The following is a 14436-nucleotide window of genomic DNA, read 5'->3' on the forward strand; positions in this document are numbered from 1 at the left end:
AGACGAAACTTCACTAAAGTATCTGAGTTTTCTAACTTGTGTAAGAAGGAGTTTTCAATAACCGATGACACGGAAAGAATGTTGTTTTTAATCCAAGATTCATTTCTGATATTTAATACTCTGGTTATTCCAGATGAAATGATGATGTTTATAAATCAGACGCCAGCACAGTTATGTCTGTTTATGAACATTTGATAACTGGATGGTTTATTAACCGCTAAACCACGTTTTAGGAGAAAATACTACAATTTGTTGAAAAACTACATTTGGAATCAAGTGTCATAATCAAATTGTACTTAGATTTTATTTTAATTAGTTTAAGTAGATCATCATCATCATCATCATCATCATCATCATCATCATCATCATCATCATCATCATCATCATCATCACCATCATCATCATCATCATCATCATCATCATCATCATCATCATCACCAGAGTCCAAGTCCAGGATCCAACAGAGACAGTTTCTCTGACTGGAGACTCTGGAGAAACTGGATCCAGAGACACAGAATTAGACCAGTCCCAGAATCCAAATCCAGCATAGAGAGGTCCAGAGAAGCTGGTGTTGAAGGTGTGGAGGTGGATCAGTCTGTCAGAGACTTCATAGAAGGACAGAGTTCCAGCAGGAACGTCCACGTAAACTGCTGCTCTGCCAGAGTCTGGACATGGAGATGAGGAGGTGATGGATGTTACTCTGTTATTGTGAAGGACATAGTACTGACCACCTGGATCACAGTCCAGCTTCCAGGAATGATCGTTTCTTCCAAACCTACAGTCCGCAGAGTTGCCTTTCCTGCTGATTCTTCTGTAACTCACTGATACAAAAACATGTCCGCTCCACTGGACCTCCCAGTAACAGCGACCCGTCAGAACTTCTCTACACAGCAGCTGAGGCCAGAAATCAAACCTGTCTGGATGATCAGGATATGACTGATCCTCCAACACAAACATCATCTTCCTGTTGTTATGAGACAGTTTGATGTATTTGTAGACTGTGTTTGTGTCAATGGTGAGTTGACAGGAATCTGATGGAGAGAACAAACAAGCAGCTGCAGTTATTATTGATCAGTTATTGATCACTGATGGACTCATGAACGAGTGAAGATGGTTGAATAAAAACACACTTACACTTCCTCAGACCTGGTGTCAGCCATCGTTGTCCAGCAGGCTCCACCCTGGAAGGAGGAGGAGGGTCAGACCAGCTCAGTCTCTCTCAGAGGAAGCAGAGATGTCACAGCTTTTTCTCCACATTTCAACTTCCGTATCAAAATTGTACCTCTACATTAATCTTGACATTTCAACTTTTTTCTCTACATTTCAACTTTTTTCTCTACATTTCGACTTTTTTCTCAAAGTTGTACTTCAACATTCATTTTGACATTTCGACTTTTTTCTTGTAATTTAGACTTTTTTCTCAAAATTGTACTTCAACATTAATTTTGACATTCCAACATTTTTCTCTACATTTCGACTTTTTTTTTTTCAAAGTGCATAATGAAAAAAAAAATCTTCCTCCTCTAAAATATTATCTTTATTTTTCTCCTGCCTGGCCCTGATACTCTTCTGTATTCTGGTCATGTGACGATGATGATAATTAAATATATAATGCAATATTGTACAGGAATAAAAAGCAGACTAAAATGAAGATTACAAAATAAAAACTCTGCTAAAATGCGTCTTCATTTTCGTTGACCAAAACGAGACTAGGGCTGAAACGATTCCTCGAATAATTTAAGTAATTCGATTAGAAAACATGATGGAGGAATTTTTTCTGCCTAAAGGAATCGTTTAATTTTGCAGCTCAAAGCAGGTATTTCACCCAGACTACGTTTAATGTGGCACAACGCGCTAACGCCGCACACGTAAAGGAAGAAGAAAGAGGAGGAAATTTTTGGTTTAAAGCAAAAGAAAAGGCAGAAAATGTCAAAAGTGTGGGTCATTTCCAGCTGGACACCAAGGCAACACTGTTGCATGTTTCACTGTAAGCAGTACTGGAGTTGTAAAAAAGAAATCAGGGGGGATGGTGGATTTTATCATATGGGGACAGATAATTTGTGCTGGTTACAAATAATATAATATATAACAAATAATAGCAGTGACCAAAACAGCTGCAGAAATACTGCAGGAATGACATAGCAGCAGTTAAATGCAGCCTTCTGTAAGCTTTAAATATCCACTGGGCTTACATCAAATACATCAAAACACAAGAATAAAAAACAGTTTTCTGAACTTATCAATATGACTCTGTCCTTCACAGGATAAGTAACATGGATCACTGCAAAAACTCACAATCTTAACAAAAAATGTTGTCTTATTTCTAGTTAAAATGTCTCATTTTAGTAAAAAAATCTCATTACACTTAAAACAAGACTGTGTGTTTCACATTAGCATTTTTAATGAGCGCCACAGTCTCTGAACGTATGAGACACTGGTTTTGTGTCCCAGTGGGAAGACAGAACCAGGATGAATCTGTCCATTCCGGGTTGAAAGCTTTATTTTCACTGTCCACTTCTCTCTTCTTAAACCTGAATTATGGTTCTGCATTAAATCGACGCAGAGCATACGCAGAACCTACAGCGTAGGGTACGCGGCTGATTCATGGTTCTGCGTTACACCAACACAGAGCCTACGGCGTAGGGTATGCGGAGACGAACATCGTACGGTGCCCGACGCCGCGTACCCTACGCCGTAGGCTCTGCATTGGTGTAACGTGGAACCATAAGTCAGCCTTTAGAGAGCGCCTTTACTTGTCTCCCTGTCTCGCACTCACTCCTCTCTCCGTGTCATCTCCCTCTATCGCTAACTTCCCTTTCCAACTGTTACTGCCTCTGTATATAAAGTCATGCTGTTTACCCAGATCTGATTCGCTGAGCAGCATCATGTGGGATGGCTTAACTCGTATGCAATTGGTCTGTTAGGTCTGCTAAACAAATGCCGTAAAGAATAGTAAAGCTGCGCTGGTTAAAATAGAAGTGCCCCGTCAAAATGTAGAATCCTTCGGTAATTTATTGATTACAGGTCTGGGTCCGCGGAGGACGCCGTCTGGGTCCGGACCCGTTGTTGAAATAGCAGTAAAACCACATTAATTGATGAAATGACATAAGGGATGGAAAGGGGGGATGGCAGTTTTACAGGGGGGATGATTTTGTCCCTGTCCCAATACTCCCCCTACCCCTCGTTTTCATCCCTCCCCCCCTCTCCTGGACATTTCTTATTTTATAGTGAATAAAATCAATATTTTGAGTTAGTTTCTGCATAAAAATGCGTTTTGATTACATTTCTAGTGAGAAATATATATTTTACTCTCATAATAACGTTCGGAATAAATCACTAACTAACTAACTAACTAACTAATAATATTAACTCAGTGAATGTACATAATCACTCGTTTTCCCCGTTGTTGCAACCTCGCCAGAATAAAGGCTGATTTATGGTTCCGTGTTACACCAACTTAGAGCCTACGGCGTAGGTTACGCGGCGACGCACGCCGTACGCTGTCCCCTACGCCGTCTCCTACGCCGTCCCCTACGCCGTCCCCTACGCCGTCCCCTACGCCGTCCCCTACGCCGTCCCCTACGCCGTCCCCTACGCCGTACCCTACGCCGTACCCTACGCCGTACCCTACGCCGTACCCTACGCCGTACCCTACGCCGTACCCTACGCCGTACCCTACGCCGTACCCTACGCCGTATCCTCTGCGTCGATTTAACGCTACAACTGTTACATTTCATCTATTAAACCAACATTTATCTTCCTAAATGATTTATTTCAGCCAGCAGTAATTCTCCACAGAGCAGCAGGTTTCTCCCCCGGAACGACGGCGCAGCGCGATCACGTCTGTACGTGAGCTGCTGCTGCTGCTTCTGCGCCGGACCGGCAGCTCTTTTCATCTCCGAAAACATCGGATCAAAATCCTTAAGGCGTTATTTTGATAAACTGAGCCCAGGTTGGGGATCTTAATGGTTACTTTTACGCCTGAAAAAATATTCAAACTTATTAAAGTGCCATATTAACAGCGCTACAGCTGAAATTAAAACAGCTTTTGGAGTATTAGGACAGGCCCCTGGGAAGATTTCAAGTGCCCTAAAATCTGTCCCTTCTTTTTTAGGGGTAGTGAAGAAAAGAAAGGCGAGTGAAAGAAAGTAGGGCTAGTGAAGAAAAGAAGGGGGTGTATTAGGATTGGGCCTTTGACTGTTTTTATTTCAGGGGGATGCCATCTCCTGCCTGAGGGTGTCCTACCTGAGAGTGTCCTACCTGAGAGTGTCCTACCTGAGAGTGTCCTACCTGAGAGTGTCCTACCTGAGCGTGTCCTACCTGAGAGTATCCTACCTGAAAGTGTCCTACCTGAGAGTGTCCTACCTGAGAGTGTCCAGTCTCCAGCGGGGATCCTCCAGTCCAGACAGAAGCTTCCCTGCTGACTCCCCTGGATGGTTGTAGCTCAGGTCCAGCTCTCTCAGGTGGGAGGGATTGGAGGTCAGAGCTGAGACCAGAGAAGAACTTCCTTCCTCTGAGATCAGACAGCCTGACAGCCTGCACACACACAACACAGGTCTGCTGCATGTTCTCTGCTCAAGTGTCTTGCTGCAGACACACAACACAGGTCTGCTGCATATTCTCTGCTCAAGTGTCCTGCTGCAGACACATTTAGCAGCATGTTCACTGGACCTGGAAAAGACTTGAATGAATCCTGACCTGAGAGACTCCAGGTGACAGTGTGGACTCTCCAGTCCAGGACACAGCTGCTCCAGTCCAGAATCCTGCAGGTGGTTGTTGCTCAGGTCCAGTTCTGTCAGACTGGAGGACTGAGAGCTGAGAACTGAGGACAGAAGTGGACAGATGTCCTCTGAGAGGTGACAGCCACTCAGTCTGCAGACGGAAGAAAAGAACAACAACCAGGTTATTTCACTGTTGTTGAAGAAAATGTAGTTGTGTCTCCAACTGTTCTGCTGGGCTTCAGTAAAGTTTGTGTTAAATTACATTTAAGCAACAAACAATTCAAGCTGCTTTACATGAGAAAAACATGAAAAATAAAGAGGAAAAAATTAAAATCATGAGTTAGTGCAGTTGGCAGAATAAACAAAAGTTAGACCTAAACTAGAGTTACAATTAAGAAATAATATTATCATTGCTTAAAGTTAAATTCAGAATAGTTCCAATAATCCACCAAAGGCTGTAAATAAGGAGTTTTAAGTTGATTCAAAGGAACTGAGGGTTCCAGTTCCTGCAGGTTTCTGGAGGTTTGTTCCAGATCTGTGGATCATAGAAGCTGAATGCTGCTCCTCCATGTTTGGTTCTGGTTCTGGGGACACAGAGCAGACCTGGACCAGGACACCTGAGAGGTCTGGGTGGTTGCTATGGTAAAAAGTCTCTGATGTATTTTGGTCCTGAACCATTCAGAGATTTTTAAACTACCAGAAGTATTTTAGAGTCTATTCTCTGAGGTGCAGGGAACCGGTGTAAAGATCTCAGAACTGGACTGATGTGTCATCCTTCTTAGTTCTGGTGAGAACCAGCAGCGTTCTGGATCAGCTGTGTGATTGACAGCTAGTCAAACCTGTGGAGACGCCATTGCCGTAATCAAGTCCACTGAAGATAAACATGGATGAGTTCTTCAAGGTCCTGCAGAGACATCAGTCCTTGATCCTGGAGATGTTATTCAGGTGATAGAATGACGACTTTGTCCATGTTTTAATGTCTGTGGAAGTTCAGGTCTGAGTCCATGACTACACCCAGATCTCAGGTCTGAGTCCACGATTACACCCAGATTTCAGGTCTGAGTCCATGACTGCACCCAGATTTCAGGTCTGAGTCCATGACTACACCCAGATTTCAGTTCTGAGTCCACGACTACACCCATATTTCAGGTCTGAGTCCATGACTGCACCCAGATTTCAGGTCTGAGTCCATGACTACACCCAGATTTCAGGTCTGAGTCCATGACTACACCCAGATTTCATTTATTGATCTACTCAACACTTGTATGAGCTCATTGTCTCCTGGTGACATTGAAATGTACAGCTGTGTGTCATCTGCATAGTTATGGTAACTTATCTTGTTGTTTATCATTACCTGAGCTAGCGGGAGCTTGTAGATGTTAAATACGAGGGTCCTAGGATAGAACCTTGGGGAACCCCACATTTAATTTATGTTGATTCTGATGTAAAGTTACATGTTGATACAAAGTCGTCCCTGTCCTTTAAGTGAGACTCAAACCAGTCAAGTATTGGTCCATAAAGTCCGACCCAGTTCTCCAGTGGCTCTAGTAAAATACTATAACAATGGTAGCAGATGCTGCGCTGAGGTCAAATAGTACCGGCACTGTGGTTCTTCCACAGTCTGCATTTATGTGGATGTCATTCAACACCTTGACAAGGACAGTCTCAGTACTGTGATGAGCAGGAAAACCGGACTGGAAGACGTCGGCTCATCCTGGTCCAGAAAGGAAATGTTCACCTGGACGGACGGATATGCGGACACACAGCGGTACAGACGGAGGTTCCACCTCCAAGGTGTCAGGATGTGGGATGAAGAACCCCTGGTTCCTCCTCCAGCGTCCCTGGATGATTCGCCATGTTCTGCTTTTGACCAGAGGATAAAAACTGACGGTCACGTTGATGCAGCTTCTGACAGATACCACGTCCCCATGATGCTGCAGGGTGTTCTGCATCACTTCCTGTTGCAGCCTGTGTGTCGTAACGTGTCTCTCCTGTCTGCATCACTGATTAGCACTCCATTTCTTGGTTTGGCCACATGTTTACTGCAGTGAACTGGGGGTACGCACCTGGCCACTAAAACACTAAGTTAGTGTGGTGCCACTGTGTAACTCTACCAAAACAATGTGGGACTCCAGAGTTTTCTCTGGACCTCAAATCTGACCGGTGACATGCTTGATCGTCCTGCATGTCGTCCTTCACCGCTGGCTGTCCAGGTGGAGACCAAGCGCCGACCATCTCACTCCTCATGAGGAACTCTGACTCGCTGCAGTTCCTCGACTGGCCACTAGAGGCTGCAAAAACCAGCTCATGGTTGATTTCACGTCCACGACAACTCTGAGGAAGGTGAATGTGTCACGTCAGGAGAGTTTATAGAAAACATTACATCTATTTGTAACATGACTGATGGACAGTCGGCTCAGCTGATGGTCATCCAGCACCACTCCCTCATCCCTCATCGTCATGGTAACAATCATCAGTGGGTTGTAGTGACCCAGCGTCGCTAAACGCAGTAATCCTGGATTTCTCCAGGGAATCAACATGTGGAAGGAGATATTCTGCTGGAATCCTGAATCCTGCACTGCTGCACAGCTGGATGATGTTGTTGACAGAACTACAGCTTCAGTGTCAACAACGTTGGACGGTGTCGTCCCTCAGGAACAGAAGGTCAAAGGTCAGAGCAGGTCAGCCCCGTGGTTTAATTCACAACTGCAGGTTTTAAAGCAGACATCCAGAAAGATGGAGAGAAAGTGTTGTTCCCATAACTTAATCAAGATTACATTAATCAAGAATCAATAATATGGTACTGATTAGACCACACTGAGGTTTAAACCTTTGATTTCTTTGTGGAGTGTTGAGGTGAGTTTGTAGTGAAGTGGGTTAAAACTGGACTGAAGTGAATTATATGCTGCAAAGCAGTCAGCAGGAAAAGACTTGAATGAATCCTGACCTGAGAGACTCCAGGTGACAGTGTGGACTCTCCAGTCCAGGACACAGCTGCTCCAGTCCAGAATCCTGCAGGTGGTTGTTGCTCAGGTCCAGTTCTGTCAAACTGAAGGACTGAGAGCTGAGAACTGAGGACAGAAGTGGACAGATGTCCTTTGAGAGGTGACAGCCACTCAGTCTGCAGACAGAAGAAAAGAACAACAACCAGGTTATTTCACTGTCATAGAAGAAAATGTAGTTGTGTCTCCAACTGTTCTGTTGGTCTTTTAGGTCCAGTTTTACATTAAAGTCTCTGGAAATGAAAGAACCAGCACTCACTCATGTGAGGTTGTGATGAAAAAAAGACCCCAAACAAGTGAAGAAAACATGAAATGTGGAGGTAAAACCAGACATAGTCAGAAACTAGCCACCACTCCAGAGGTCCAACATGTGCCTATTGGTACTTACAGAACTTTCTTGGAGGCTTTGACCACCGGCAGCAGCCTCCGTAGAGCCTTCTCTGAAGCTGAGAACTTCTTCAGGTCAAACACTTCCAGATCTCCTGATGACAGTAAGATGAAGGCCAGAGCCGACCACTGAGCAGGAGACAGTTTATCTGTGGAGAGACGTCCTGACCTCAGGGACTCTTGGACCTCCTCCACCAGAGACCGATCGTTCAGTTCATTCAGACAGTGGAACAGGTTGATGCTTCTCTCTGCAGACAGGTCCTCACTGATCTTCTTCTTGATGTATTTGATAGTTTCCTGATTGTTCTGTGAACTTCTTTGGTTTGATGTCATCAGACCTCGTAGGAGGTTCTGATTGGTCTCCAGTGAAAGACCCAGGAAGAAGCGCAGGAACAAGTCCAGGTGTCCGTTTGGACTCTGTAAGGCCTTGTCCACAGCACTCTGATAGAGGTCCGTCTCTGTGTTTCTTTGTTCCTCCAGCAGGTTGACTCCAGAGTTGATGAAGGTCTGATGGACATGAAGAGCAGCCAGAAACTCCTGGACACTCAGGTGGATGAAGCAGAAGACCTGGTCCTGGTACAGGTTGCTCTCCTCTCTAAAGATCTGGGTGAACACTCCTGAGTACACTGAAGCCTCTCTGATATCGATGCCACACTCTCTCAGGTCTGGTTCATAGAAGATCAGGTTTCCTTTCTGCAGCTGCTCAAAAGCCAGTTTTCCCAGAGACTCCACCATCGTCCTGCTCTCTGGACTCCAGTGTGGATCCGTCTCAGCTCCTCCGTCATACTTGACCTTCTTCAGCTTGGCCTGGACCACTAGGAAGTGGATGTACATCTCAGTCAGGGTCTTGGGCAGCCCCCCTCCCTCTCTGGTTTCCAGGACTTTCTCCAGAACGTTCTCCAGGACCGTAGCAGTGATCCAGCAGAAGACTGGGATGTGGCACATGATGTGGAGGCTCCGTGATGTCTTGATGTGGGAGATGATCCTGGTGTGCTCCTCTTCTCTGAACCTCTTCCTGAAGTATTCCTCCTTCTGGTGGTCAGTGAACCCTCTGACTTCTGTCACCATGTCAGTACAGTAAGGAGGGATCTGATTGGCTGCTGCAGGTCGTGTGGTGATCCAGAGACGAGCAGAAGGAAGCAGGTTTCCCCTGATGAGGTTTGTCAGCAGCACATCCACTGAGGTGGACCTTCTGGGGTCACTGACGATTGTAGAGTTGTGGAAGTCCAGAGGAAGTCGATACTCATCAAGACCATCAAAGAGGAACACGACCTGGAACTCTTCAAAGTTGCAGATTCCTTTGGTTTCAGTGAAGAATCGATGAACAAGTTCCACCAAGCTGAACTTCTCCTCTCTCAGCACATTCAGCTGTCTGAAGGTGAATGGAAGCAGGAACTGGATGTCCTGGTTGGTTCTGCCTGCAGCCCAGTCCAGACTGAACTTCTGTGTTAGGACTGTTTTCCCGATGCCGGCCACTCCCTTCGTCATCACAGTTCTGATTGGTCCTCCTCTTCCAGGTGGGGGTTTAAAGATGTCATCCTGTCTGATGGCTGTTTCTGCTCTGTCTGTTTTCCTGGAAGCTGCTTCAATCTGTCTGACTTCATGTTCTTCATTGACCTCTCCGGTCCCTCCCTCTGTGATGTAGAGCTCCGTGTAGATCTGCTCCAGAAGGGTTGGGTTTCCTGCTTTAATGATCCCCTCAAACACATGCTGGTGCTTCTTCTGCAGCTGATCTTTGAGTTTGGATTGACAAACGGCAGCAACAGTATCTAAATAAAGATGAAATAAAGAAAACCACTTAGGGCCAAATCCACAAAAGGATTGCGCTGCTTTTGCGGCCGCTAAACCGGTGCAAATGAGACAAAAAGAGAGCGTCTAATTCACAAAGCACCCGCAAAGGGCGAATTGCACCACAAACTGCGCTGCCAAGCAAATAGTGGCATTGTGCGCCTGTGCCATTTGCATGCATCTAAATTAGGTAATATTCATACATTCGGCGCAAAATTGCCCCCTTTCTATGCAAATAAGCCTCATTGCAAAAACCGTCTAATTCACAAAGGCCAGTGCTATTTGCCACTCGCAAAAATAGTGGAGCAAATACCGTCTTTCCGAAGCGTGTATTAACTGCGCGCAAACTCACTCCTCACTCCCACTCTGTCTCTGTTTCTCTCTCTCTTCAATATCATTCAAGCCTGTGTGATACTGAATGATATCAAGGGTGAAATTTACATTCAGACATGACTGTAGACAGTCAGATCAAGTGGGGTTGTGGACTTATCTCGGATTTAAAAATAAAAATAACAGGACAGAGCTGCAGGATTCATCCATAAGGGGCTGCTTTATTACAAACAATTCCACCATATAAACATATAAATCTAGAATGTGTGTGTTTAACAGCTGAACTGTAGGTGTGTGTAGCAAAACAAAGAACATGAATTACCATCAGATCCTGATCTGATCCCGTTCCGGTGTTAATGAAGTTACTGGTGCTGTGCCTTGTGCGTAAATGCGCACAGCCTCTTAACATTTGACATTTCATTAGCTTATGTCATACAGACACTGAGGTCTTTTGATGTGTGTATGGAGATGATGGCTATGTTCTACCACACGGTGGGGGCCAGTGCACTCTTTTTTGCTGCTGTGTGTTGGGGGGGCAGCCTTGCAATCAAAAACACCAGGCGATTGGACAAACTGGTCAAAAAAGCAGGCTCAGTGTTGGGCAGGAGTCTGGACCCGCTAAGATCTGTGGTGGAGAGGGGCAAACTCAACAAACTGAGTGCTATAATGGACAATAGCAGACACCCTCTCCACAGCATCCTGGAGCCACAGAGGAGCAGGAGCAGCTGCAGTGGTCGGCTCCTCTCACTGCGCTGCAGAACGGTTCAGGAGATCCTTCGTCCCCACAGCCATAAGACTGTTTAACTCGTCCTGAACTCAGTCTCACACACTCACCTCTGCCACAACTGGACTATATTTTAATTTGCACTTTACATGATATGTGTTTAAAAACCTTATATTTCATGTTTATTTTAATATGATGAATGTGCTTTTATTGTCTGAATGGAAGTGTGGTTGATTTTTATGTTTATGTTTTGATGAGCTGCTGGACGGTTGAATTTCCCTTTGGGGATGAATAAAGTTCTATCTATCTATCTATCTATCTATCTACACGCGAAATACTAGAGAAGTACAAATACGTGAAAGTTGAGGCTTTTGTGCTCTCTGCAGTTTTCATTATGGACCAATCTGTGTGCTGAAATATGGAGAACACTGGAAACAGCTCCGCTCACTTACTCAGACAAGGGCAAATTGCACTCAGCTGACGAACTTTATGGGCGTGTTTGCACCGGCATATCATTAGAGCAAAATATTTTGTGAATAGGACCTTATTCACAAAGGCCAAATTGCGGGGGCAAATTGCGGGCGCAAATGCGGCGCAATTCACAGCGCTATTTGCAGGCGCAATCTGTTCTTTGTGGATTTGGCCCTTAGTGCTTTAAAACCAGCCCACAACAAGTTCTACTTCCTCTAAAGAATCAACATTTCAACATTTCAACATTCACTGATCAGCCATTCAGTGTTATTCGTGTTAGTTCCCCCATGACTTCAGTGCCCACACCCTGGGTGGGGTTGGCGGAAGGGCCTTTCTGTGTGGAGTTTGCATGTTCTCCCCGTGTTCCCTTGGGCAGCAATGTGAGCTACCCTCAAAAAAACATGCACACAGTCCTGGCTCTACTGCCCCCTCTGGCCAACCGGGGCGCCAGATGGGGTGGGGAGAGAAACCCCAGAGAAGTCCCACCCTGTCTGGTGAAAAGATGCGGCCTGCTCACTCCTCAGGTTAAGGAGGAGACCTGAGCTCAGTGCAGGGCCCTTGTGGGGTTGGTAGAGGATGGCAATGCTCAGGACTGTCACTTAGGTAGGAGCACTGGGTGATGAAAATGGGAAAAAATAGGGGATAAAAAATACTTAAAAAAAAAAGAAAAGTGTTTCCTCTAGGATTCCCTTCAGACACACAAGTTGTGTTTGTTTTGTGTTTGCTGGAACTGAATATTGAATCCACACGGTTCAACTCTTTAGAATAAAACTTTAATTTACTGGGATATTAATGACCCTATTAATGAGATGTTCCTAACAGAAGATGAGCTGAGTTCCTCCACCTTCCAGTGGGTTTAATGTTGCGTCTGATCTGTGAATGTCGGTCATCTACTGAAACATTGGGTGTGGTTTATCCAGCAGCTCAGATGTTCAGAGAAACGTCTTACTGCTCTGCAGGAGGTCAGCCAGCCTCCCCTGCTTCCTCCTCCTCAAGAACTTCACTGTGATCTTCATGAGTGTCTCACTGATGCTCTTCTGCTCTTCATCTTCATCCTCCTCCAGACTCTCTGAGGATTCTGGGTAATCTGGACTCAGAACCTTCTGGATCTTCTTCAGCTCCTCCTTCACAAACATGACGATGTCGTCCTCCAGCAGCTGGAACAGAAGACCACATGAAGGACACAATCAGACTGAAACCACGGAGACAAACATCAGGTCCATGTTGGACAGACTGACAGTCCACTGGTCTCCAGAGACCAGCATGGAGACAAACATCAGGTCCATGTTGGACAGACTGACAGTCTACTGGTCTCCAGAGACCAGCATGGAGACAAACATCAGGTCCATGATGGACAGACTGACAGTCCACTGGTCTCCAGAGACCAGCATGGAGACAAACATCAGGTCCATGTTGGACAGACTGACAGTCCACTGGTCTCCAGAGACCAGCATGGAGACAAACATCAGGTCCATGATGGACAGACTGACAGTCCACTGGTCTCCAGAGACCAGCATGAAGACAAACATCAGGTCCATGATGGACAGACTGACAGTCCACTGGTCTCCAGAGACCAGCATGGAGACAAACATCAGGTCCATGATGGACAGACTGACAGTCCACTGGTCCAGAGACCAGCATGGAGACAAACATCAGGTCCATGATGGACAGACTGACAGTCCACTGGTCTCCAGAGACCAGCGTGCAGATGGACATCAGGTCCATGATGGACAGACTGACAGTCCACTGGTCTCCAGAGACCAGCATGGAGACAAACATCAGGTCCATGATGGACAGACTGACAGTCCACTGGTCTCCAGAGACCAGCGTGCAGATGGACATCAGGTCCATGATGGACAGACTGACAGTCCACTGGTCTCCAGAGACCAGCATGGAGACAAACATCAGGCCCATGATGGACAGACTGACAGTCCACTGGTCTCCAGAGACCAGCATGCAAATGGACATCAGGACAACAGAAGGAGAAGCAGTTGTTGTTCATGTACAGACCTGAAAGACGGAGTCCAGCTGGGTCTGATGCTGCTGGACAGACGGACCACTGGGGGACTCTGAGATCTGCTGGTCCACTCTGTGGAGGAACCAGGAAGAATTAGCTCACATCATGTCTGTCCTCACAGAGACAAACAGCAGCTGAAGGTTCATGAAGTCCTGTTTGGATGAGGACAGTCCATCAGAGGACTGGTGGTGGTGAAGGTTTACTAGTCCTGCTGATCCGACGAGAACAAGTGACCTCAGTGAGAGCTCTGCTCATTCACACGTTCACAAGATCCAGTTCTGCTCCAAGAAACGTTAGGGATCAAGAAGACGGACAACTGATGGAGACATGAAGCAGCTGAGGAACTCTGGATCATCATCAGGATCAGTAAGAGGAACTCTGGACCATCATCAGTAAGAGGAACTCTTGACCATCATCAGGACCAGTAAGAGGAACTCTGGATCATCATCAGGATCAGTAAGAGGAACTCTGGATCATCATCAGGATCAGTAAGAGGAACTCTGGATCATCATCAGGATCAGTCCTCTGGAAGGTGAGACCTCGAGATGTGTCAACCAGAGGAAAAAGCTCCTGACAGGAGATGAAGATCTATGAGGAGGAAGCTCAGATCACCATCAGGTGATGGAGGACCACAGGGGTCCAGGACTACATGATCTTGTTGGAAAAAATTAAGTGCTATGGCTTTACTCAGCCATCCTTAAAATTGATCGAGAGCTACTTAACCAATAGGACGCAGAGGGTCTTCTTTAATGGTAGCTTATCAGACACAGGACATCTATCAAGTGGAATTCCGCAGGGCTCATCACTTGGGCCTGTTCTCTTCTCCATATTCACAAATGACCTTCCACTTGCATGTACCAAGTCCAGCATGGTAATGAATGCAGATGACTCCACACTCTATATGTCAGCTTTTACAGTGGAGGAAATAGTTGTGGTCCTCAACAAAGAGCTGCAAAGTATATTTGATTGGGTTACTGCTAATAAACTTGTTCTAAA

At 45.7% G+C, this 14436-nt stretch overlaps 1 protein-coding gene across 1 annotated transcript; it reads right to left on the reverse strand.

The window, feature by feature from the left end:
- Positions 1-171: 171 nt before the first annotated feature.
- LOC133420931 (NLR family CARD domain-containing protein 3-like) lies at positions 172-13514 on the reverse strand (the record flags this gene model as incomplete). The annotated part of the gene is made up of 8 exons (XM_061710811.1): positions 172-177; positions 481-1031; positions 1135-1181; positions 4699-4872; positions 7669-7842; positions 8112-9879; positions 12373-12580; positions 13434-13514. Coding segments are annotated over 8 exons (3009 nt in total), but the record flags the coding sequence as incomplete, so codon positions are not given.
- Positions 13515-14436: the final 922 nt, after the last annotated feature.

This window comes from Cololabis saira, chromosome 20 (assembly GCF_033807715.1).
Source record: "Cololabis saira isolate AMF1-May2022 chromosome 20, fColSai1.1, whole genome shotgun sequence".
Taxonomy (NCBI): domain Eukaryota; kingdom Metazoa; phylum Chordata; class Actinopteri; order Beloniformes; family Belonidae; genus Cololabis; species Cololabis saira.